The sequence below is a fragment of the Cylas formicarius genome, unplaced genomic scaffold, assembly GCF_029955315.1.
Source record: "Cylas formicarius isolate icCylForm1 unplaced genomic scaffold, icCylForm1.1 PGA_scaffold_10__41_contigs__length_53128322, whole genome shotgun sequence".
Lineage (NCBI taxonomy): Eukaryota > Metazoa > Arthropoda > Insecta > Coleoptera > Brentidae > Cylas > Cylas formicarius.
Window position 1 is genome coordinate 339,415 of NW_026844214.1, and position 27,792 is coordinate 367,206.

General features: G+C 32.6%; 1 protein-coding gene and 1 pseudogene across 2 annotated transcripts; one reads left to right on the forward strand and one right to left on the reverse strand.

The window, feature by feature from the left end:
• The first annotated feature begins 129 nt into the window (after window positions 1-129).
• Window positions 130-4,719, forward strand: LOC132708050 (uncharacterized; annotated as a pseudogene).
• A 5,478-nt stretch (window positions 4,720-10,197) lies between these two features.
• LOC132703573 (uncharacterized) lies at window positions 10,198-27,613 on the reverse strand. Of its 2 annotated transcripts, XM_060672926.1 has the most exons (3): window positions 27,382-27,612; window positions 15,899-16,419; window positions 10,198-10,566 (listed from the first exon to the last, which is right to left on the reverse strand). In XM_060672926.1, the coding sequence occupies exons 1-3, from the start codon at window positions 27,578-27,580 to the stop codon at window positions 10,480-10,482; spliced, it is 807 nt and encodes a 268-aa protein (XP_060528909.1). In that variant the 5' UTR covers window positions 27,581-27,612; the 3' UTR covers window positions 10,198-10,479. The 2 variants fall into 2 exon arrangements, with proteins under 2 accessions (XP_060528909.1, XP_060528901.1); XM_060672918.1 differs by lacking the exon at window positions 10,198-10,566 and having other exon boundaries at window positions 15,041-16,419; window positions 27,382-27,613.
• Between the last annotated feature and the right edge of the window lie 179 nt (window positions 27,614-27,792).

Genomic DNA, 27,792 nt, shown 5'->3' on the forward strand with positions numbered 1-27,792 from the left:
TGGAATACGTATAATTGGCGGATCCAGTCAATGGAATTGGAAAACATGTAGGCATGCATTTGAAAAAAAAATCACTTTATAGAAGCGTGTTTTCTAAAGAAAAAAGTTAGATAGTTTTATGCGGACAAGATGGCAGATAGGTGCGGAAACAATTAGTGAAAGTTATTTTTAAACTGAAATCAAAAACTATACGTTCCATTTGAAATTTCAATGTTATCACTGATTTCAGGTACAACCGACAACATTGCAATATTGCCAAACTTCACATCAATATATATTTTGTTTCTCATAAAATTTGTAATATATGGTCACAATGACGAACCCTGGATAATACAGAAATTCTAAAAATAACAAAAAAAATTTAATAAATAAGAACTAAAAGTTCAGATTTTCAAGAAATTATATATTTTCACATGACAATTGTTTCGACAACACCGTGTCTTGATCAAATGTAGTACTTACAAACTACCTGCTACTATATATACCGAAAAGTGACAATAAAACCTTAATTAATGTGGTGTGAAAATATATAAGTTCGTGAAAATTTCAACTTTTAGTTCTTATTTATTTTGTTAAATGGATTTTCGTCAAGTAAAAGCCACCTCAGTTCAATTTTTCAAAGGAAGCACTACCTTTTCTTTATAAAGGTATTCTGTTTTTACACTCTTACATTTTTAATTTTATGAAACGATAAAAAAAGGGATAAAATTAAACTCTCACATAGAAGACATTTTTGTATTGGAGGTAAATGGTTTTTTTATCTCTTTTATATATTTTAATACCAGATACGCTGCTCATGATCGAAAGATAGTAGTAAACTATTAAATATATTGCCTACCTTTTTTCCTTGTTGAACGACTTTGATGGTGATGTTAATTTGCATTATATGCATATTAAAAAAAAACGACCTCTCTGTCACACCTTTTTTAACAATTTAAAAATCAGATTGTTCTGTCCCTCTTTGTTTACTCACCATAACGCAGCTATGTCTGGTACAAAGGGAGTCTTTAATTAAATTTACAGAATTTATAGAATAAACGAAAATCCAGCATGTGTTATTTTGTTGTTCTTCGAGTTGCTGCTGTTTTTGCAGATGTTTACTAGGGCGGGCTTTGCTGGTACTATAGTGTGTGCTGACTTACAATCAGGGATAATTTGTGTTTGTCAAGAAATGTAACAATTTTGTGATATAAAAATTTCTCAAATATTTTCGATAGTCTAATCTAGATGATACTCAAAAATTCCTATTGAAAACCATTAACAAATACAGAAATTTTCGAAGGTGCAGAAAGGTTCAGAGGCAGACATATATTAACATTTTGCGTTACAATTGTCGTACGTCCTGAGAAAAGGAATATGTGCCTATCGTAATAATTGAGTAATCTGCATTTGCCTTAATTGACGAACACAAGCAATTATAACCATTGTTTTAAATTTAGACGGTTTTTTTTAATTATCCCAAAAATGTCTTAAGTAAATGAAATGGAAATAAATTGTATTCACCTTATGGCGAAGGCGCAGGACTCCAAAAACCCGGCAAAAAATCATAATCATTAATTCCATGTTACATTCCCTCATTATTTGTACTGACTGAATATCGAACAGTTGACCAAATATTTATTACTGCTCTAGTGCGATTAACGTTCCGCATATGAATGAAAAAAATGTATAAATAAAATTTTTTATATACTTAATTAATTATCTTAATATTATACCTGATATTTTTTTTGGAAAAAGTTCGTGAAAAACGCACAAACCGAAACAAGCAAAATTAATTAATTTTTTTTTTTTAATCGGTATGTTTCAGAGCAAGGAAATATTTTCAAATGGAGTAAACTGTACCTTCAAAAGTGTTAATGCATATAAACAAAACTTGATAAACATTTATTTACACTGTCAAATCTACTATCTAAAATACATTTCGAAACGAAATTGCCTCATTATATTGTGTTAAAATCTCAGTATATAACCAACACACACAGTGTTAGAAATTTTTGTGAATTCAAACTAAACTAAAGGCTTTAAAGCTAACTTGAACTGTGATGGGTAACCATATTTCTCCTACTTGGGCAACAGTTGTTCATATTTCTGTTTGTAAATGCCTTTGGGGTCGTATTTTTTGCTGAGCCTTTCCCAGTCTCTTGTGCGTTTTGTCGTGAGGTGTTTGATGACTTTCTCTGTGGTCTCCTTTTGTTTGGCGTTGCATTTGGTGCAACCGCTGGCCAATGCATCAGGCAGCGTCTCTATAAAATTTAAAAATGGTATAGCTATTGTGAAACAGTAAGCTGTTATTATTATTACTGGGTCTTTGTTGCTCAAAAACGAAAAAAACTTTACAATACCATACACTAAAAAACAGAATATATCGACAAAAAAAAGAAAGTAGACTGTGGACACCGAATCTCAGCAAATCGATTTCAGATCGGAAAAATTCACAAAGAATGACTTTGTACCTCGAGAAACCGATTCATTGGTTTTCTTTTTTTATCGGTGAAGGCAATCAAGCGTATTATTATAAATTAATTTCTTATTTATCGAGGAAAAAAAACAGTTGGCTATGGTTTTTGCTCTTTTAAAAACAGTAAACATTCAAACCATATGCAATACTACTTCCACTGCTTTTCTATTTCATCGTGACGACAACTTTATTTACGCACTGCGCGAAATTAATTCCTGTAGGAAAAAGGAAAAAAATATTTTGCTTCAAATTCCACTAATATTATCTAAATATCCAGAAAAAAATTCTTATGACACACTTAAGCAGAAGCAGATAATTTCTAGAAACTCTCTAAAAGTCGTTCATTTAGTAACTTTAATAAAACTTTTCCAACAGATATTCTATATATAGTCGATACTAAAGAATTAACATACCGAAGCAATTAGAAACAAAGATCTATTTAAACCACATGTCCAAAAATTTGGCCGAAAGAATTAGGCAAATAGAGAAATTTAAACAATTTATTGGATATTATAAAACGGTAGGCACGTATTTAGCAAAGTAATTGCTTTAAGAATATAATTTATTGTGATTTGTGCGTGTGTAATTTTGCGAACAAAAGTTAATTGGGGTATTAAAAACCTTCAATTTATTTTAATTTTGTTTTTACAGGGTTTTGATTTTTTGTGGGCGAGGCTCAAACTTCTTATTTTAAATTGAACACCTAGTATACCACTTCATTTTTGAATTCTATGTAAAATTCCAGGCAAACTAACAGCATATTATTTGTAATAGACAAATTTTTATAAATAAATATTTCAAAAAATAAATAAAACTAAAACTAAGCAAAACTTTATATAAAATTGGCTTAATTTTTGATGCTAAATATGACAAGATTATAAAAATAGGTAGTTTCCGTTTAAAAAAAAAATCTGGCAGTTTTTGTAATTTCATTTTATGCATCGAATTTTCTTATGAAATCCGTTATCGAGTCCCTAGTCTTCAAAAAAACGTACTCAAGTAAAACGATAAATGCGTGAAGAAATTGACAGACGTTTTAAGTCATTTTTAGCATAATTAATTAAAAATGTCGGAAACGGTTAGACTTAGGTATAGGACATTGTACACAAAATATGTCTAGAATTTTGAAATGAAACACCCTGTATATACAAAATTAGAATAATTTGGTTTGTAATACTCCAAATAACTTTTATATTTAAATTTTGACTCCATTTCCTATAGTTTCTTAGATAAGTCATTGTCTCAAGATAAACCGCCCAACCTATACATCACGGTATAGCATTTCATGCTTCTGTGATACGTGAACGTTTATTCGGGTTGTTATTTCTTATCTTTTTGTTGCTTGCGCTGGTTGTTATGTAAAGTATGTTTCGAATAAACGTTATCAGAATTATTATTTCACTATAAATTATATTAACTATTTTTCATAAAGGGCTACTAAGGGTTTGCTAAACTTAGAGAAATAGAAATATTTTGGTTAGCAACGGTCAATAAAATCTAATAAATTGATTGGGGTAGTAATATGATTCAAAAAATAGTTGCTTCAAGGTTCCCACATTAAGCTACTGCAAATAACCACATAAAAAAAATTTAAACAAAAAACTGCATAGAGTACCTCTTCAAACACAAATTATTTTGATTAGAAACGAGAAGAAGAAGAAAAGAAAAATTATTAAATTTGTTTGTTGGCTTTAATTAAAAACGAATTTTAATAAATAGCGTAACAAAATGTTTTGATTTAATCAAATGATTAGAAGAAAAACAAATTTTTGGCTAGTTGATTTACGAAAAAAATTGTACGAGGAAAAAAATTTTTTTCGTACATGTTTCTCTCGAATCTCGAAAAGTTAGACGTAAAGTTTAAAAAAATAAAATCACCAACCTATTTACTATAAACGTAAACGTTTTTAATACGTATTAGTTCAACAGTGGTAAACGTTGTAATAAATTTTTTGCGACAGACATCAACAGTCGATGAGTAGGGAAACCTTAGCTACGGTAATAATTCGAATCGTGAAAGTTCTTTTTAGTTATAAAAATTAAATATGTAAATACTTACTTTTAAGTTCCCTCCCTTCGGAGGTGCAAGGGCCTTCGTCCATCAAACATTTGATGTAATTCGTCAGCACGCGGTCATTTTTCAAAATTCTGTCCACGTCAACGTTATCGTATTTGGTCGTGTAGGGGTTTCCTGGTGAAGCTGCCAGGGAAACCCCGATGAGGACGCACAAAACCGAAACGCCTGTCGCGTGCATGTCTGCCGAAAGACGGGGGCAAATGCACTCGGAGATGTGAAATTTTGCTACTTTATTCCGACAGTTGTCGGACCAAGTGGTAGGGTTAAGGGGCTTCGAAGAAAGTAAAAGTGAAACGTCGAGACAAAGTCCAGAGGTATTTAGTCACGAGACGCCGTGTCGTCAAACAATCACTTTCCCTTATGCAAAGGAAAGATACAACGTGGTAAAATAATGGTAGTAACAAAGACTTAACGCAGTGGGCTTAAGGGGAATAAGCTGGTGGAATTGTATTTTATTTATTTGGACTGATATTGCAAAGTACAACACAAATCCTCAAAAATTGTTATTCTCGTTTTGAGACGATAAGCGTTGTCGTTTGGCCACAAATCCACTTTTTTATTCTCGGCCCGAATACCCCGCACTTCTAATTTACAGAAAGGCGATACTGGATATCGCGTTATGCATTTCGGAAAAGCAAGTGGAAACGCAGTCCACCATTATTAACCTGCAGGCACTAAATTTTTCAAAACATGTTAAGTTTAAGTTACATAAATACATTTAACTTTTTCAAAAATAAAAAAATTATTAATAATAATAAACTGTATGGAACAATTAACCTTTTTTAATATGGTCAGGTGCAATTACGGGCATTAAAAAAATTGTCAATGGGTTCAATACATCATAAGTAGAGTTCGGATAATTATGCAAAAAAAATGCTTAAAATATGCGCAAAAATATATCTGGTTTTTCCAAAAAATATGTCAAATATATTCTTTTTTCTACCGTCTAGGTGCTTTTCTGCCATTTATTTTTTACATATATTGTTTACTGAAAATCAAGAAAAGAATATTCAAACGAAAAATGAAAAAAAATTAGAACATTATATTTACAGTTTTTAGACATAAAAGTAATGATAATTAGGGATATTTATTAACATTAGCTAATAATAAATTAGTGATTTAAATCTATATACTTATACCTAACCTATATTAAAGCAACTGTTTTTTACTTATTAAAAAAGATTTTGGTAACACAATTTCATTCAAAACACCAACTAATAAATTCGCAGCATAGCGACCACAAGCATCTGTTGTTTCGTCTACAATGATGTGATTTTTAATGCGATGTATTGTCTTGAGTTACATTTATGTAAATAGGACTTACATAAATTTTTTTTAATGTACTTTCATGAGGTACATTTTTGTTACAAAATGTGTTTAAAGACTGTTTAAATTTATTGTTCTGTACCTTATTAAAGGGAATATTTGCACTTAACAGCGCTTCACATAAGTGTAAATTAAAATTAGTAGAGATAAATATTCATTTTAATATAATGTATACTATTAATTATCTAATAATAAATCATATTGATATAAAAATATAATAAGTTTTTATCGCAATGTTTAAAATATATCCAATTACACATTTCAAATTAAGTAATGAGAACTTACCACTTTTCCACAAGCCTTGCAGAATACTGGATGACTTTTAATCCATACGGACACCAATTGATAATTCACTTTCGGCATTTGGAATTCAATGATTGTTCATTCTCGGACGGCAAATAAAATGTTTAAAATGCTTGGAAAAATTCAAAAGTACATATGAAGGGGGTGGGCTGCATTTCATTCAATCACAAGCACCACAAGTGGTTGTTAAAATCACATCGTCAAATAAGAAAAGGGACGAGGGCCTAAACCATTTGAAGGCTATAAATAGTAAGTCGACAATATTGTATTTCATTTTTAATCTTATCCGTTTGGAACATCCCAGTAATGAACTAATGAATGGGATTTTATGCTCGAAAAATAGAAAATATTCAATTTACGTGCAACTAAAAATGTACTAAAGCTGCGAAATATAAATAAATAATAAAAGGGGTATATCCAAAATATTGGGTTGATATTCCTAATAATAAAAGAGATGTTTTTTACCAAAAAAAAATTACAAAATGGAATAATCCAAGCTAGAATGCAGACAACAGCAAACAGTTTGGGACAAATCCGTCTTCTGACTCAGCGTGTAGTATGGTGATGCGTTTTCTTTTATTTGAAGGTGCTTTCGTCTGACAGTTTTAGTTACAGTTTTATATACAGCGGCATGTGTATCGAACTATGTTCGTTATGGATCTTTTAATTTCTTGAAGGTAATTAAATCTCCAAGTGAAATCCCATTTCACAAAAAACTCTACAGAGAGTGGCACGACTTATATTTATATCTTCTTCTAGTGTTTTTTCTTTGTTTATCCAAGTTAGGAACAACTTCGATAAAAACCAAGTATTTTTCTTCTTATTAGTTCCTGATCACTTATACGGTGAGTTTAAAAATTACTACGTTTGTTCCTTTTCTTCAATTCTCCACAATTAATAATATCCCTTATCGTCGATTTTTGCTTTTTTGTAAGTAGACAGGTTTCTTTTAAAGCTTCTTGTTTAATAAATCCTCTACTGATTAAAGTTTCATACATATTTTTAACAACCTATACAGTGGTTTTGTTGCCCTGGATATGAGACTAATTTTAGATATATTTATCCTCACAATTCATGAAACTATCAATGATTTTGTAAGAATTGCTCTCAATTTTGTTGAAATCTTTATTATCATTTTAATTTAATGAAATGACATAAATGTTGAAAATATTAGTTTTACTTTGAAAGATTGAAGAAACATTGAAGTAAATAAATATTATTATCTTTTTTTATAACTCTTCTTTGGACAATCTCTTTTCAAAGGCCAGCAGTAATCTGCCATCATGTGACAGTCCCAGCTACCCTGATACCGTTCTTCCATCACTTTTAGATCCTGGTGGGACCGCTCTCCCTGTTCTTCACTATAATTCCCTAAATTATCCCGAAATTTATCTAGATGATTGCGAAGATAGTGTAACTTGATACTCATATTTGCTCCTAGAATCTGAAAATTGGTCAGCATATTTTGCTCAATTTCTTCATAATTTGGTGCCTTATGATTACCTACGAAATTTTCGACTACCAATACAAAACTTTCCCAAGCTTTACTTTCCAGAACAGTCATAACTTTGATAAAATCTGAGTCTTTCATCATTTTCCGTATTTGAGGACCATCAAATATTCCACCTTTCAACTTTTCCATACTAAGCTTAGGAAACTTTCTACAAATTTAATTAACACAGTTTCCGTTATGTCGAATGCTTTTACAAATTGCTTGGTCATTTCTAACTTAATATGTATTGGTGGAAGTATGATTTTATCTCGGTTTTCCAATGGCTCTCTTATTACATTGGCTTTACCGAAAGTAAAAAATCTCTCACAGGCCAAACATTTTGATTCCAATGATGTTGCTTTGCTCTACTGTCCCACATACAAATAAAACACGGGTATTTTGTGTATCCACTCTGTTGACCGAGTAAAAAATTAACCATTTTCAAATCTACACAAGTCAATGGCCGAGTAAAACTCCTTTTTTGGGACAAATAATTGGTTTAAATGATAGTTTAAGCTGATATCTGCAGTTTTGATGCGGTTTTAGATATGAGTCGAGAATTTAATTTTTTCTAAAACTAATTTTACATTTTCATACTCTTCTTTGAGTTGAATGGGCAATTGGAATTTCTTCTTGTGCAGTAAAACGCATTTCAAACTTCTTTTATAACTGCCAATGAAAAGTCGCCACTCAGTAGGTTCGTATGCCGTTAAACCCGTGTCTAAAAGTAGCTTCGCGATATAATTACAGTAGACCAGACCAGACGCAGAAATTGCAGTAAATCTTTGTCTCTGTCCTGTATGTCGTAATTGACACTGTTGGTGCCAATAAATTTTTTTCTTTCAATCTTGAGGCAAATAATTCTGATCCTTGTTTTGATAAATAGAAATCACGTATTAAGTCACTTCCACTTGTAGACTGTCCCGATTTCTGTGACTTTGGAAACGTCATTGTTTCTGAAGGCATTCGAATTACTTTTGAAAAGTAAATAGGCCGAGGAAGATTTTCACTGTGTGTGAAACTTTTAGCAAAAACAAGGCAAAAGTAACAATCATCCAAATGATTTGTAGGCTCCATCCAGATCATCGGAATACCACAGTATAATCCAGAACGTTCTCCATAACCGTAAAGACTCAACGCATAACTTACAAACTGTATGAGGAACCCATGGTATTCCTAGTTTGTCCATTTTAAAAACAAAGTCTGTAATGTTTCGTTGTTTTGTTAAATAAACACCGCAAATATAACAAATCAGTACTATATTTACACTTTTTTCTTGACGAACTCATATTTTAAAAGACAAAAGAAATATATATTTAAATATGTAATCAGTAATTGAAACGAAATATTAACTCATAAGAACTTTTTTAGATTCACGTGAGATAACTGAGATCTCAGCTGTTCTGCGGAGCAAACGGTGGGGATCACTAAGAGTAGGGATCACGTGATGTTTGTATGCGCGAAAAAGTTCTGCAGAAGCCTAATCATGGCTGATAAAATCGATTTTTATTAATAAAAAGCTGATTATTGTTCAAATTATAAGATTTGTGAAAATCATAAAAATAGGAGCACATTCAGTGTATTAGCAAGACAATTATTAAAATAATTGTCTTGATAATATTGTGTGTTTGTTTATGTTTGATTTGTTTTGAAGTAACTGCAAAAAGAACGTATTAATTTCTTCAGGGTCATTCAAGTGATTTGAAAGAGTAGTGTCTTTTTTTGGGTTAATATTAAAATTCTTTAGAGCCTCCCGAGTTTGTTTAGAGTTAGTAAAATTGCACAGCGAATCTAGATCTATCCTCTTTTCTCTTCTTATTGTAGACAATGTAAAATTCCTTAAATTTTTATATAAGAGCCAATCATTATTCCTATTTCTTTTAAATCTTTGTAAAGCTGAATCTCTCTGCTTCATAAATATTTTAACATTTTCCGTCAACCAGGAAGCGTTTGGTTTACTTATTCGTGGTTCTTAAAGAAATGCAAGATGCAATAAATTAATTTATGGTCGGAAATGTGATGTGTATCTAAAGTGCCAGATTCGTTAGCAAGAAATCGCTCATAAGGGATCCGCTCTTCATTGCAGCATTCTGCAAATCATTCTCCTGGTCTTCGGTGCACTTTTTTTCGATGTTCACTACCAAAAAGACATATTCTGGTCTCATCTGAGAACAAAACAGATCCCCATTGGTCCAATGTCCAATTCAGATGATCCCGTGCAAAACGTATTCGTACTGTAGTAAGTTTTGGACCAATTGCAGTTGTTTTTGGGGCCAGGATATTTTGACTAATCGCTACTCTTCTAACTTCATGGACCTGTTGTTGTGCGGTCATCACGAGCCGTTGTAATTCGCCTTCTATAACAAGTTTGTTACTGTCACTATAACTACTGCATGAACACGTTTTATTTGTTTAACCGTAGCTACGAAGGTAAAAGATCAACACTCTTGACAAATTTAAACTCATACCAAAGCACGATTTTTTTTATTTTCATTTTTAATTTTGACGCGCATATAACGTAACTAAAACAACACGTTCACAGTAACAACGTTTTAATGAAACATATAAAATCGAAGCGATAATTATTTCTACATAATATAAATAGGTATAGGGCATGAGGCGGCATTAACAGTAACATCTGTAATTTTGAACCCAATAGAACCACAGTCGATGAACTCGAACGACATTACGGAAAAGGAGATCAAAGTTCAACCCGGCGGTAAAGTAAAACTAATATGGTGTCCCTATCTTCACCCAACCATCGCCGGTGGCACCAGCCTGCACAACGAATCGATCAGGTTTAGATTCTGCGGTGGAAATTCATCAACCGAGGAGGATGTTCTTCAAGTATCCTAGTTTTTCAATTGCTGCGGAAGCTATGATGTGTTCTACTCTTTTAATGACCTTCACCTAAAACGTGAACATGATATCTGCGATGTTAGAATAAGATTAGTTACATGATGCTGGTTATAGCAACAACGCAATACATCAAACGGCATCTCGATATTAAAAGGCGTGTTTAATGAATTCGTATTTTGTGAAGAGAAGTTTATGGCTTGCTGATCGAGCCGAATGGTTATCAAACTAGGCAGACATAATTGTATATCAAACTATGCTATTAAATACACTATAACATCATAAACAAAAATTAATAAAATAACAAAAATAGATATTGCAACTGCAAATGTAATTAAAAAAAAAAACGATTGTGATTTTATGTAGTGATTAATGTAAATTCGATTGTGAGTATATATATTCTCGGTTGCTAAACAGGCCTGCAGTCATTATATAATAAATTCAATGAAGCACCAATAACCAATAAATAATAATTGATTAATAAAGTTGATTAACGTCAGATGAGTCGTACGGCTGTTTCATTTCGACATTTTTTGCAAATTGAGAAGATTTTTATTAACACTACACATAAGGAGTACCTTAGAGTAAAGAAATTAAACCTTCTGGTGTAATGGATTTTATTTAAAATTGAATTAAAAAAAAAAGTTAATAAAAGGACCGTTAGTACTACTTAGAAAAAAAATATTTATAGGTAAATCAGCCAACAGAAAAAGCTGGAAATTATTTTCAGGTTCATAAAATGACCGCTAGGAGGCGTAACCTCTACTGTAAAATAGAAAAAGCGGGGTTTCTCAAAAATATTCCAAATTAACCTATACCAAAATTAGTTTTAACGTACTCGACTCTAGAGAAGGAAACTTTTTTGTTTGAATTATTTTTTTCTATCTCGTCAAATTAAGTGTGGGGGAAGGGTCAAATACAGGCTTGGAAAAAGTTGAATAACTTTTTTTGGCTAAATAAACAAGATCTAAAAGTTCTTTATCAAATGTAATATTTAAAAACTACCTGCTACTATATATATACAGAAAAATTACATTAAGTTTATAATGGAGCGGTATTTAAATCTAATTGATTGTTAAGCGATTCATTTGAATGTCTCATTTTGTTAATCTCCATGATTTCCAATAAATTTAATTTTCTCCTTTTTGTGGCTGTATGTAAAATATCGAAATTTTCGTCAAAAAAAGTTTTTCTGTGTTTAAGTGTGTAGCACAATTAGAATCTAGACTATTGTTTTTAAACGCCCTTTTATGTTCGTTAATGCGTTTCTTGAAGGATCTACCTGATTTTTTTTTGCTATTGTCTTGTTAGTTCTGAAAGCTATTTTTAAACCACATTTCAACAAATGTTTTGAAACTTCGTTCGTGTTCTGTATTACTTTACTATTGCCTGGATTTGTTTTTTATTTATAATTTGTTAGTTGTTTGTTGTAATATTCTGTTGAGAGTGGCGTATTAAGAAGTCTGTGTATAATACAGTGAAATGCAGCCATTTTGTGTATATAAGGGTTATTTGAGCTGTTATTTATGACTGTGTCCGTCTGTGAAGGTTTATGGTAAATGGAAAAGCCTAATTTGTTTTGCGTTTTCGTAATAGTTAAGTCTCAAAAATTAATAGAGTTATCTTGTTCAATCTCGATAATGTAATGAGTTGATGTAAAAAAGAATTTAATCGTCTGTCCGTTCCAACAAAGCAAGCATCCACGTATCTGTATCACCATAGAAAACTTTTACTTAAAGGATGTTCTAGTATAATATTTTCCAAATTATCCATAAAAATCTCGGCTAACAAAGGACTAAGTGGGTTTCCCATAATCAAACTTTCCTTAGAGATGTAAATCTGTCCATTAAATTCAAAATAATTTTTGTATAAAAATAATATTAAGCAACCTAATAAATCTTGTTTCACCAATGAATTAACCTGTTTCTGAGTTAGGGTGAAATCTACTAAATTTATTACATCCATAGGTGGAATACTGGGAAATAAGTTTTGTACATCAAAAGACAATAGAGTTGCGCTAGAAGGGATTTTGATATCTTTAATTTTGTTGATTAATTCAAAAGAATTTTTTATTGCAAATTTTGGTTTAAAATCTGTGTGGGACTTTAAAATATTTACTAATTTTGTTGAGAGTTTAACTGCTGTTACATAAGACACGTCCGGTCTAGTGGGCATATCTTGTTGATGTAATGTAGCTAAAGAATAAAATTTCGGCGGTTGTGGATTCACAATTGTTAAAAAATACTTGTCTTTATCACTAAATATTGTGGAGTTAGTAATTACTTCCTTGATTTGTGTTTGATATAACTCAGTAGGATCGTGTTCGATACATTGGAAAAGTTTGGTTTTTGAAATATATTCTGGGAGATCGATGGCTATGACTGTCTTCCCTTTATCTGCAAGTGTAAATATTATGTTATTTTCAGAAGCTTTGTTTTTGATAGTTTTTACTAGTGACATTTGAGAAATTTCTTGGTTTTTGTTGTTATCTATTAAGTAAAAGCCACCTCGGTTCAATTTGTTGGCTAATTTAATAGAAAATGTGAAATATGTTGGTATAAATATTTTTAGCAAGGATTAAAGAGAGAAGATTAAAGAGAGGCAATATCGTTTTTCACCTCCAAGATATAAATAAAAATTAATTTAAAAATAGGTATAATAGAAGCAGCATTAGAGCTAACCAAGAGATGACATATTATGACGGGATGATGATTTGTATTAAAGGTTCGACACTACTTTTCTTTTATTTTATGTATAAAACATAATTGAGAGGAAATTAGGTTAGAAAGAATTATTCAGAAAATACCTCTACAAATAATCGTGCCGTTACCATACCAACCGCTAAGCCTACTTAGTCATTTTACCCATTTCTCCAATATTGACAATACATGTAATATATTAATAAATTATTTTTAACTATTATTTGTTATTGGCGATTATTATGGACAAATTAGGGCAAAATCAAATTTAACTGTAGTAGAAAATATGAGCATCCCACGTCACGTCTGTCGTCTCTGGTACTATTACTATGCACATACATTTTTATTTATATCTGAAAAGGGAAAATAGATAGTGCCAAGCCGTTTCCACTACTTGTTTTTTTTTACGCTCTTTCGTCCTGGCAAAAAATATTTATACCATTATATTTAAAATTTCCGAGAAAATCATAAAAATTGCTGTTTGCTCCTATAAATACTTCTTCTTAGCCAAAAAAAAGTTATTCAACTTTTTCTAAACCAACCAAAAAATAGTTTCCTTATTTAGAGCAAATTACGTAAAAACTAATTTTGGTATAGGTGAATTTGGAATATTTATGAAAAAAAAAACGTTTTTTTTTTGGTACGCTGTTTTGAAACCACGAATATTTAAAAAATGGAAATATCAATTGAAAATGTCAAATTTTCAACGTCGGTACACCTCCCGTTGTCCTAGAAATAACAAAAGCTAAAATCGAAATACAAGAAATTTTTTTACCAGGGTATTCTTAATTTGTTGACAATAATTTATTTGTATAATAAGGAAGGGTTGGATTTTTGAGTTAAAACTTGTTGGACTAAATTTCCGTTTGAGTAACTAACGGACATGCAGTAGCGGTGTATAAGATATTTTTTGTTGCTATTTAAGTTTGTGTGTATTTTTTGTTGTCTAGCTGCATCTCCATCATATCATATCAATAAAATAAGCCTAGGTTTTTGATAAAGAATTTAAAAATGCACGAAAATGAGTGCCTATCATTTGAAATTTCAATGTTGGTAGTTGCAGTACAAAACTGGGATATTCTGTAGACGCGTAATGTACGAGGTGTGTTCAAAAAGTAAGGTGATTTTTGTAATTCATTTTTTTTGTTATGTTGGTATACATGTCCCTAACACACTTTCAGCCAGGTTGCAAGTTTACTTTTTTTGTGAGACAGAAGCGTTAGACGCGTTTTGTATGCTCGGCGATTTTCCAATTTCAACTTTGTGTAAAAAATGGAACCCAGTGCTACAAAACATTTGAAATGTTCACAAAAAATAAAATGATAATAAAATGTAAGTGTATAGTTTTTAATACTTATTATGCATCTGAATTATAAAAAACATTACGAAAATGTTAAACTTTTCGTGCTGAGAAATAATGTCTAAAGAATTGTCATGAAAGACTTTAATTTATAAATATTTTTACAAAAAAAATTTACAACTGACTGAAATGAAACGACTTAATCCGTTTCTTAGATTAATTGAGAATGTATTTCGTGTTCAGTTCAGTGTTTTTCCGTTTACTTCTTATCCTCGAACTGAGGGACTTCGCAATATTGCCCGGGGATTTTCAAACGCAGCGGTTAATGGTTAATGAAAAATCAACTGTAATGAAAATTACTTCTAGGCGACACGATTTCGAAACTTCCTGTCCTCGCCTTTCATTTTATCTAATAAAAAAATAATAAATGTTCTTGTCAAAGTGTGCTTACTAAGAATTCCTTAGAATTTGGTATTTTTGGTTTGTACCGGTAGTACAGGTGGCTCTTTTTTCTCACTTATCCAGGCGCCAAATTAATGAACGACAAACTTACCACGTACGTGTTTACAATACGCAGTGGGCGTTGCTAAGCAACGATCTAAACAGAACAATACAAACAAACCGGGGTCCAGTGTACGTTTTTTTTTACCAAAAAAACATAATTTCTCTAAAAAATGTTGTTCACTGGTATAATGAATATACCTAATAGTTAAACACCGAGAGTATGCAACCACTGTGATACAAGAAAGTGCAAAAAGTCAATGCATACACTTCCGGTTTTTACGAAAATGACAGTAATTTTTTAATTTTAAGTGGCATATTATTTTTTCGGGATTCAGGAGATGTTTCTATACAGGATAGCACCAATTTTTTAGATGTTTCAGTTTCATTTATTTACCGGGCTATTGGTGATAGCAAAAATTGTAAATTTAAGTTTTCGTTACTTGTTAAAAGGCATATAAGATTTAAATGCTTAGTTTTGATTATTTTTTGTTTCCTAAATATAAATACTCAAAAAAGTACTTTACTTCGAAATCAAAGTACCAGGATACTAAATAACTTTATTGATTTTTCATATCACAGTCGATACCAATTTTTGAAGAAGTTATTCTTTAACAACTATCAGTTGCAACAATATTACTGGGTGCAATCTCAGACGAAGACAGTGAAGGGCAAGCTTCCGATTTTCTTTTTGTTATGCCTAGATTTCTTCTAAAAGTTTATACGTTTCAAAAGCTAACATAAATAAATAAGCGTTATTGAAGACTATTAGAAATTAAATACTCAATGGCCTGGTGATGCTCCTCAAAACGACATCAGCAATTTCAGCTCCCGTCTCTACCACCCTAGTGCCTAAAGCCCCTATGCCTCTTACCAAACCACTCACCGTTGCTCCGATGTTACTTCCGATATTAAAGTCAAAGCTCGCGTTGGGCCTAAATGGTGGGTTAGTGATTAACAAAATATCAAATGGGTCCCTAGTAGGCGGGGCAGTGCTGGTGCTCTTGGTAGTCGCGCTAGGAGTACCGGTACTCTTAGCGGATACCGTAGTGCTAGAACTGGTGCTCGTGGTAGAGGGTGAAGTGCTTAAATCGGATATCGTGGTGATTATAGTCGTAGCACTTCCATCTATTCCATTCGTCATGATAGTCGTCGATCCTTCGTCTCCTTGGAACCTGTCGGTGATAACTACAGGTTTAACATTGTTAAATGTTCCCGGACTGGAACCACTGGCTAACGAGGATTCGAATCTTTTCACGTAGACCTCGTCGGGATCCCACAGCGCGCTCAGCTGAACCCAGATCTTCGGATATTCCTTTTGTAGCCTTTTTATGACTCGCAGGGCCCCGACAGCCTGTTTTTCGGTACACCTCCCGCAATTGGTCTGCAGTGCTTCCGGCAAGATACCTGAAAATATAGTTTTTATTGAAAAAAACAATCGTGTTCCATACTTGACTGCATTCAACTTTTCTTTTTTACTTTAATACAAAAATAGAAATATTTTTACAAACTAGATCTGAGAACTGTGTCCAATTCCTCTACCACAACTGTCGACGCCTTTCTCAACGATTTAGCTAGCTATCATGTCGTTTAAACCTAAAGCTAAACATCTGAAATAGGTCTTGCCCTTAAAGGTTCAAGTATCAAAACCTATCTTGTAGCAATAATGTCCTCCTCATACTGTTATATAAATATAAATATTATATAAAATATAAATATTGTAAACTACTGCCAAATTGCAAGAAATTTGACCGATGAAATTAAAATTTATAATTGGAAGTTCATTTACATTACGTTACTATAAAATGTGTAAATATGTGTATCTGGTATAAATACTTTTACTTTTTAGATCGACTTTTTCAAAACAATGGAATACTAAATATCTGGTGGGTAAAATCTAAGTGGAAAACTGTCCAAGAAGCAGCTCAAGAAACATGGAATGAGTAAATCAATTCAGACGCGGTTTCAGAACGCTTATTCCGTCATCGCAGGTCTAGTAAATGCAAGTTTCATCTTCCAAATAATGTTATAAAAGTGCCAAAGGACAATTTGTTTAAAAAACTGCAAGGGTGAAATTTAAGTCAAACCAATAAACACTTTGTTTACAAAAAAAAATGAATCAATAATTTCTCTCTTACTCTACTCTACTTAAAGTAAATTGTTACCAAAGGTAAGTTATACAATGTTGTCCAATAATTGCCCTATGTCCATTTCACCTTTACGTGACAATTTTTAATATTTTCCTTCGACTTTCAATGACAAGGTCTATAACGCAAAAACTGCAAAATATCGCGTTTAAAGTATAAAAACAATAATAAATAATGAATTAAGCATCAGTCCAAATATATCTGCGATAGGTCACTTATTATATATTAAAACCAATATGCTAACTAATTAGCATATTAGCCGCAACTATATTTGGAAATACAAATCACTTTTCCATTAAAACTTAGCATTAAATATATTTAAGGGATTTAGGCATTACATTTAAGAACGGGGTAAAACTTAAAATTTAAGTATCCTTTAGTAAATTCTGCATATTTGTTAGATTAAAACTGTAGCGAAATATAAACATTTTTTTTTAACGAAGGATATGGTAATTCGTGTTTATTTCTGTACAATACATATTCAATTTTTTCCCGTCGTTTATTATCTCATTATGCGCAGCGCGAATGAGTAACGCAATATCCAGTCACAGGAAACAATAACTATGTATCTCGTATTCTGCAATATGGGATAAGGTCAGTTTGCGCTACGTGAGAACTTTTGCTTTGACGCTTTTTCTTCAATACTCAAAACGAGGTGATTTGATATGTATATTAATACCTGTTGGAGAGGTTAATTTGCTAGAATAATTTCCAACTGGGTCTAGATCGTCGATGCATAAAGATGTCGATTTAAAGTACCGTGCGTTCAATTTATCGTGATAACATTTTAATTGGCTGTAATATTTTGTGTTTAGAGATATCAAAGTAAAAGAAAAAAACAAAATGTTGGGTTAGTAGACAAGTTTTTTCCAAGTGACGTATAAAACAAAAGACTATCAATTTTTTGACATATAAGCCTATATCATATATTTTTATATTATATATGTGTAATTTCAAAGAGTGCCGTGACTGCCTGCAACAACAATAATTATTTACAAACTCAAGTAAAACAAGAACACTAAAAATGACAAGATACACTAAAGTAAAAAATTCTTTAACTATTCTAAATACTGCTGTATGTAACCACCATTTTCCTGAATACATTTATCATACACTCTAATTGTATGATGTCTTGCGTTTAGTAACGTTTCCGGATGGTCTCCTAACTGATTGATTGCCTCTGAAACCCGTTGCTTAAGTTCCACGACAATATTACGAGGAGTTTTGTGCACGTGATTTTGTATGTGTCCTCAAAAAAAAATTCATTAAAGTTAAGTCAGGGCTGTTGGCTGACCAATCCATAGTTCCGCCGTTCTCTATTCAAACCCTGGGATATTCCAAATTTTTAACTTGCACAACATTCTTTAGAAATTTCAACGTTGTTTACTAATATGTCAAACATAAACATATTTCTATTTGTCAGTCAGGGCACTCTTGGAAATTTCCTGTATTTGCTGATTTACCAAAAAAGAGTATACTAAAATATAAAGTGTGTAATCACAATAAGATATTCTATTAAACACATATATAACATACAGGGTGTTCCACTGAAAAAAATATGATGTAGGCTTATATTTGATTGATTAATTGATAGTGTTTAGTTTAATACGTTACTTGGAAAAAACTTGGCTACTAACCCCTCTTTTTTTTGTTGAATTTTATATCTCTAAAAACAAAAAACTTACGTCCAATTAAAATGTTGTCAAGATAAATTGTTAGACACATAAGAGTATTTATCTTTTCTGTTTACTCTAAAATGCATCGAATGTACGGCAAGTGTCACTTTAAATGGTCGGGTTTTTTAAGTATTCTAAAATGCCAGCTTGTTATCCGTTATCAGTGTGACTTTTGTCAAACTTGGTGTATATTATACTATTTTCCACTTCTATCTCTAATTATGAGTGATGAATTGTGCACAATGTATCTCTTTAAAAGACCTTAACTCGCACCCCATAACAAGTAGCAATCATCTTAATTAATAAATTACTTAAAAATTTACCGAAAAAAAAAACTTAAACTGCTTACAATATGCCCAAAAAGTAACAACATCAGAAAAAGATACAGGAAACAATTGCTAAATTCATATGTCTGTTTGACATGGAGTCATTTAACATTTAGACGGACTTGTTCATTTGTTGGCACGCTGCATAAACTTGTTAACAGTTCTATAGGCCATCAGTCCTTACTACTTTTTTACTTTTACGTCATTAAATTTCTGACTACGCCAGTGGCCAATCAGACTCATAAACAATGTTGAGTTTATCAAACTTGTTGCTTGTTGTTGAATACAGGAGAAAAAAACAGGTTTGCTTGACTGCCACAAATGACTTAGGGACTGAGATAATAAATAAAATGAGTCAAATTATTCAAACCCAAAGTGGAATAACCAGATATATTCGAAATAGGATACTGATTTTTTTATCAATTCTTGCAGTAAATCTAATTATCCCTTAATGCTTATTACTATCTTGTTACTTTCGAAAAATGGCAACGACACTTATATCTGGGCATCGGTAGGTCCTAGGGGACCGCCATTGGTACAGAAATGATCAGCGTCGAAAAAAAAAACTTTTTTTTTCTGTTCTCCGTTCTACGTTTCGCTGTAGACCTGGCATTAATTGGCTATATCTTTTGAACAATTTGCACCACGACCTTCAAATTTAGGTCATTTTAAGCCGTGCACGAACTACACAAATCGGTAAAAAATGAGTATGGCCATATGGCCAATCGGTTCCCACATTGTTATAGGCCGTATCAAGAGTAACAATTTTTATATTTACGGTTTTCGTCTATCGCATACGCTGTTCGAGATATTTGAAAATATCCATATGAAAATCGCTGATCCTCGCCCCCAATCTAGATGCGATGACGTCATTTACCATTCCACGTGATGCATGCAAGTATTTTCTTGAAAACCACTTACTCCATTGAAAAAAATCAAATACCAGGAAACGTGGGAGATCCAGGTCTCCTCTATTTTGGAACATTGTTTGAATCATACACAGGGTGTGTCGTTTATTTGCAAAAATATCAAGAACATTCTAAAAATTTCCGTTTTTGTTGGTAAATTATTGGGGATAAATGAAAGACTGCTAAAAATTTGATTTGAAACTGTGTCGAGAGAGAGATTAAGATTTCGTCTATAATACAGTGGACGCGAGATATTTGAAAAAATATAATTTTAAATTGCAATTATCAGTACAAATTTTAATGTTTACCGTAACTTTGAAGGTCGAAGAGATGTGAATAACACTTTCTACAGGGTGTATTCACAATCAAATTACAACGATTTTGCGAAAGTTCCATGGTGGTCCGCAGGAGCACGATAGAAAAACAATGCGTCCCTCTAGGACAGGAATAAAAGCTGATTCGCGCTATTTGCGACGAACTTGCCCCGCCCGGCGACGATTTTTCGAAAGCAATCTTGTTTGTATCGTCAAGATGTAATGCACAGCTACAAAAAATCGTCCTCATTGCTAGTTTTGTAAAGCTGACATTATATTTTTCCTACTTTTTATTATTAATTTTTATTTTATTATTTATTTTCATTTTTTTTATTTTAATCTTCCTCCAAAAACACTAAGCTTACTTCACCAAATTTCAAATCTTCTTTCTACGTATTCGAACGAAAAATTTGGGATTTATCTCCAGGAAAAGATACCGTTATGAGTCTTATCACAGAAAAATATTGCCAAATTAACATACCAAACCGAGCGTCCACCTTGACTTTATCGATTCGAGGGATTTACGGCAAAACAAATATTTTAGTTGCATATTCGTCCGGAATAGGACCGGGTAATTACCATACTCGCGTTATTGTTCTGTTCTCCAAATGTCGAAAATCTATAATAAATGGTTTCCTATTAGGGCGTCGGATATTTCGAATTAGGGAATTTTCACTATCGCGTAACCTTGCGATAAACCGCGAACAGGTAAACGATTCCCGACGAAATAGAAACAGACGCAACTGGCCGGGACAAATTGTAAAATAATTACGTTCACTCCAAAACCGGATTCGGCGTAATAGGAGCGATCTGATAAAAAATGTCACGGCATTCGAATGCGTCGTGACGACTTGCGATGATTTTTCCTTCGTTTTGGCAGATTCTAAGAGAATGAAATTGCTGCGCGGTATCTCTGGTACAAAAGCGTGGAAAAATATTGGAAGGACATTTTCGGTAATTCACGGACTCTATTTCCGAATCATTTTTACATTTGACACTCATATATGGAAAATACAGTGTGTCCCACCTAAGAACTGTGAAATCGTTGTTTATGGATCGATTCTGATACTTTTTTTTTATTGCATAGTTCTCTGAAAAATGCGCTGAAACCTTGTCTTGCTGATAGATATATTTCATTCTCCGTCTTTCCGTCTTTAATGAATTAAAGAGCCAAAAATAAGTATTGAAAAGTGAAAAAGAAACTAATTTGTGTAGTTATATTAAAATGATAAAGTATTTTGACTAAAAGAATTGACTGGAATTTTGTTATAAGTACACCTATTTTTCACTTTTCGTAGTTCCTTTAAAACAATTAATTAAAATTTTCAATTTAATAACTGTATACACTTGTTTTGCTTATTGGTTTGACTTAAAGTCATTGCCAACTGAGAAGTACAATTAAGGATTTTAAAAAATAAATAAATTGGAACCCAAAAATACCAATTTCCATAATGTTTTAATACAGGTTATTTGATTACGGTTTGCACTAAAACCTTCTGTTTCTTATTACATCGACCTAAATTCATGGCTAACTGGGACTAACATCAAAAAGGGGGATTACTTTAAGATTAAATTGTCAACGAATTCTTATATAGGACCGCAAAAAACCTAACCTTACTAATTTCCATCAAGCCCGCTTAAGCATTATTTCTGTAGAATGTTTGTTTATGTCTGAATTATAATTCTTTTTTGCAGGACAGATCTTACTAAAGAAAAATGAAACGATTTTTTCACTAAAGTCATGGCTATCTGCCACAAAATCGAGTTCGCCCTCAGGACTACATAAAAGTAACTAGACCAATGACCAAAGTTTATAATGCTTTAAAAAACTTAATAATTTAAACCTTGTAAATAATTATTACTTTGTATGTGACTTTAAAATTTTTCAAAATAATGATAAAACATACTTTTTAAGGACATTTATTTTTTAGTCTCTTCTTAAAACAACAGCATTAATAAATCTTAGAATTCGAAAGATATAATGAAAACAAAATTAATGAATTGAATGAAATGAAATGATCTGAAATCTATCCATCAAAAAATATAAGGTTGTTCGGAAAGTCATTTCGTTTTTTCCCATCAGAGGACTTAATTACGTTTTTTCGAAACCAACTTCACACTTAAGCCGCATAACCATTACATGTCTTGAGAGCTGATATTGTGTGAAAAAGTTCTATTAATTCTACGCAGTAGTTTTTGGTTGGTGCCCTTTTAAATATGGAGAGCAATAAGCAGCATTTTCGTCATATTTTACTTTTTTACTTCAGAAAAGGTAAAAATGCTGTCCAAGCGAGAAAAAAATTGACGGATGTGTATGGAGAAGGCGTGTTAACAGTACGCCAGTGCCAGAACTGGTTTGCAAAATTTCGATCCGGCAATTTTGATGTCGAAGATGCACCACGGTCTGGAAGGCCGGTCGAAGCTGACAAAGATGCGATAAAGGCATTAGTTGATGCAAATCGGCGAATAACCACACGAGAGATCGGTGAGAAATTAAATTTGTCGAATTCGACTGTTTATGACCATTTGAAAGGCATGGGCTTAACCTCGAAGCTCGATGTGTGGGTGCCCCATGTCCTTACGGAGCGAAATTTGTGTCGTCGCGTTGACGTGTGTGATTCGCTCCTCAAACGTCAAGAAAATGATCCATTTTTGAAGTGGATTATTACTGGGGATGAAAAATGGGTTGTATACAACAATGTTAAACGCAAGAGGTCATGGAGCAGAAAAGATGAACCGGCTCAAAGCGTGTCAAAAGCCAACATTCACCAAAAAAAGGTAATGCTCTCCGTTTGGTGGGATGTCAAAGGAATCGTTTTTTTTGAGCTTTTGAAGGACAATACAACGATTAATTCAGAAATCTATTGTCATCAACTGGACAAATTGAATGATTCACTTAAAGAGAAGAGGCCCGAATTAATCAACAGGAAGGGTGTAGTGTTCCACCAGGATAATGCGAGACCTCACACAAGTTTGGTCACTCGCCAAAAACTTTTACAGCTTGAATGGGACGTACTGCAACATCCACCATATTCTCCAGATCTGGCGCCTTCCGACTACTATTTGTTCCGGTCCCCGCAAAATTTTTTGGATGGCAAAACCTTTACCTCAAATGAAGATGTCAAAAACCACCTGAACCAGTTTTTTGCCAGCAAGGACCAAAACTTTTATGAGAGGGGAATTATGTTACTGCCAGAAAGATGGCAAAAGGTGTTGGACCAGAATGGCCAATATATAATTTAATAAAATATTTATTCATTATACGAAAACTGTCTTTCATGTTCCCCAAAAAAAACGAAATGACTTTCCGAACAACCCAATAATTATCAAAATTGAGCCATAAACAAACATTCTACAAGAGTAATGCTTAAGTGGGGTGCTCGGGATATTTCGAGTACCCTGCATTCGAACTTCATGGAAATTAGTATTGTTAGGTTTTATGTAGTAGTAGTTGAATAAGAATTCGTTAACAGTTTCTCGATATTTGACATCAAAAATTAGTCCCAGTTAGCCATGACTTCAGGTTGATGTAATAAGAAACATAAGGTTTTTAGTGCGATTTTGAGGGATGTATCAAATGAAAAACAGTTATCAAAATCAAACCGTAATCAGAGATTTTATATCAATGTACAGCCCTAAGCGGGGCGCAAACGTTATTTCCAACATCCTGTATTATAAGAATTGTTTATCAAATGTAGTATTTACAAACTACCTAAACTAACCAAAACTACCTGCTACTGTATATACCGAAAAATAACCATAAAACCTTAACTAATGTTGTGAGAATTTAACTTCAATAGAGGAGACGTATTTAAATCTAATTGATGGTTAAGCAATACATTTGAATGTCTCATTTTGTTAATCTCCATGGCTTCCAATAAATTTAATGTTCTACATTTTGTGGCTGTATGTAAAATATCAAAATTATCGTCAAAAATGTGTTTTTCTGTGTTTAAGTTTATAGCATAATTAGAATCTAGACTATTGTTTTTAAACGCTCTTTTATATTCGTTAATGCGTTTCTTGAAGGATCTACCTGTTTGTCCATTATAAATTTTAGGACATGATCCGCATTTCAAGACACACATCTGTAGATACCTGAGTTTTGAAATGGACACTCCGTTTTCTAGTTTTTTAAAATTAGTTCTGAAAGCTACAAAATGTAGAACATTAAATTTATTGGAAGCCATGGAGATTAACAAAATGAGACATTCAAATGTATTGCTTAACCATCAATTAGATTTAAATACGTCTCCTTTATTGGACTTAAATTCTCACAACATTAGTTAAGGTTTTATGGTTATTTTTCGGTATATACAGTAGCAGGTAGTTTTGGTTAGTTACACACACAAAAAGTAGAAAATTAAATTTAATAGAAGCCATGAAGATTAACAAAATTGTATTGCTTAGCGATCAATTAGATTTAAATACCTCTCCATTATTAAACTTAAATTGTCACAACAACAATAATTAAGGTTTTTTGTAATTTTTCAGTATATATAGTAGCAGGTACTCTCCATAAACTTAAATTCTCAAAACAACATTAATTAGGGTTTTATGGTCATTTTTCGGTATATATAGTAACAGGTAGTTTGTAAATATTACATTTGGCAAAGATAGGGTGTTGTCGAAATAATTGTCATGTGAATAGGTATACATAATTTCGTGGAAATCTGAACTTTTAGTTCTTATTTATTTACAGGCTCTACAAACCATTAATGAAAAACAAGTTCGTTTCAAAGTACTTGTAAGTACTTTTTGTTTTTCGCTTTGGGATATATAGAAACTGTAATAAATGAGAAAAAGAAGAATAAGAAAGAACTTATTTCAAATCAAAAAAATAAATATGTAGCTACCTATGAAAAAGGATGACTTCGATCGCCGATGGATAAAAAGAAATTGCAAAAGACTTTGAAGGAAATGAATTTTTAAACTTTTAACAGGCAAAGGTACTGACAAAATTTGTTATTGACGAAACGCTTCATTGTGAATTGGACCCCTTGGAATCGGATCAAGTAAAGGGGTTTATAGCAAGGCATAACGCCACTGAAGGAGCATGTTTACTTACAAAAACGCCAATAATATTTTTAGTGACATATCTCGCGCACCCTGTATAATTGAAAAGAGCTGTAAGTCATAACACAGTTTACAAAACTGCTTAAACCAAATTATCTTATCTTTTTACGTTTTTCATTTACAGCCCTTAATTTACCCACAAAAATGGAAATTTTTAGGATTTTTTAGATTTTCTGTCCATAAACACCACACCCTGTATATATTTTGTTACACTCTCGCATTAAAAAAAAATTAAGTTCTCCAATTGAAACACCATGGACACTTTCGTTAATTTCAGGCATCAAATTGTTAGTACTAAAGAAAAAAGAACTTGTATTCGAGCTCGCAGTCTTTGGTCGAAGGCTAGTCACTACTGACAACTTAAGAACGTAAAATATAATTTTAAATACTTGCCAAGTTGTATCAAAATGACCAGCGTCGAAAAAAAAACTTTTTTTTCTGTTATCCGTTCTCGCCTTTTGGTTTTTCCTGAATAACTTTTGTTGGAGCTACAAAATTGAAATTAGCCTCCTTTTTAAACCTCCACGAGATACATAAACTTGTAAGAAGTGGCCTCGATCCGACGCCGATATCCATCTTTTTTTCGCGATTTTCCACTGCTTTTTGAACATTGCTATGAAACACGATAAGTGTCCGAAATTTGAAGCAATCGACTTCATATTTGGCACACAACCGATTGAAAATGGGGGGGGGGGGAAGCTGGGGGTCGGGAAGTAATTTAAAAAAATTAAAAATCGCGTGTGCAAGGGGCTACAAAAAAGACCATTTTTCAAAAACCGTTTACAAGTCCAAAAAAATTCTTAAACCAGAAGACGCAGAGGATATGGCTTCATAAACTTTTATTCTTGACAATTTTTCAAAAATATACAGGGTGCGCCGCAAATTAAAAAAAAAACTGGAAAAATAATTTAAAATCTGTGGTTTAGATGTGCCCCAAATTTGCAGCTACCGACTTCAGACTTGGGAGAGAAGTAGAAGTCTGGACCCGTGACGTCATTGACTATTACTACGTTCTGCATCGTTTCAGAAAACAAGTAGTTTTTTGAAAACTATTTACTCCATTAAAAAAAATTCGTATACTAGGAAACTAAGGAGATCCAGAGCTGTATCCACAATTGTGAACATTGTTGGAATTATATACAGGGTACGTCGTTTGTTGGCAAAAAATTCTTATAAATCCTAGAAATTTCCGCTTTTGTGAGTGAATTGTTGGCGATAAATGAAAAACTTTTAAAGATGTGTCGAGAGAGAGTTTAAGGTTTCGTCTATAATAAAGGGGGCACGAGATATTTGAAAAAATATAATTTTAAATTGCAATTACCTATTACTTACTTATTACCTACTTAAATTAGTTAAAATTATTCACACAATATATCAGTATCACTATCGCTATCATGTTGGAATTTTCGTCAATGTGGCCGTTTCTTCTAAAGATGCTTGCTTGCTGGCACCACGTTCAATGAGAGTCAAATAAACATTGTTTGTAACTTCCTTAATCTCAATAGAACAGTGTTTTCTACATTTGGGCGGGAGCATCTCCTGAGATACACTTGACTCGCACATATTTTGCACAATTCGCTCACGATTCAACAAACGAAATAAGAATGATTACTAATAAACTTAAACTAAGCAGTATACTAAACCAAAGTATATTAAACACAGGTAGGTATAAAATTATTTTCTATTTCGGACCAAAATTTTACCTGAATTTAAGTTCCGAAACTTTAGGTAATGATCTTGTTGCATTGTATGGTAATGACCACCCTTGGATAGTCCCATTCAAAAGAAATTGGTCAGTTTCTTATATCTATGAACAGACCATACCAATACAGAGTACTGAACGCTAAAGGAATTCCAACGTCAACCTGGTCGACCTTATTTCGTGTTTTGCTGCCGGTAAACGAGTAAACAAACTGACTCACGTTTCAAATCGACTCCTTCCGGTGGACAAGGTCCTTTCGATAACAAACAGGCCGAATAGTACTTGACCATCCGTCGATTGTTCAGTATAGCTTCCACGTCGATATGCTCATATTTGCTGGAGTAATACTTCTTAGCCGGCCCGGCGGCATCGATCAAATCGAACACTACTAGCCCGAGAACGGAAAGTATGAGCAACATACCGTATCGTGCCACTGACTAAGAATGCACATGGGTCGCGATAGTCATACACGAAAGACGTGAAGACTTTTACAGGCTGCGAGGTCGCGCCTCTTTGTTTTTTTTTTGTTTATTGGAAAGCGACTTTTTTCGTGGACTTTTTTTAGGGGACCGGATATCGCTTCCGATTAATCATTTAAGTAAAGTTCGATATTTTTCGGAGTTGCTCGGAG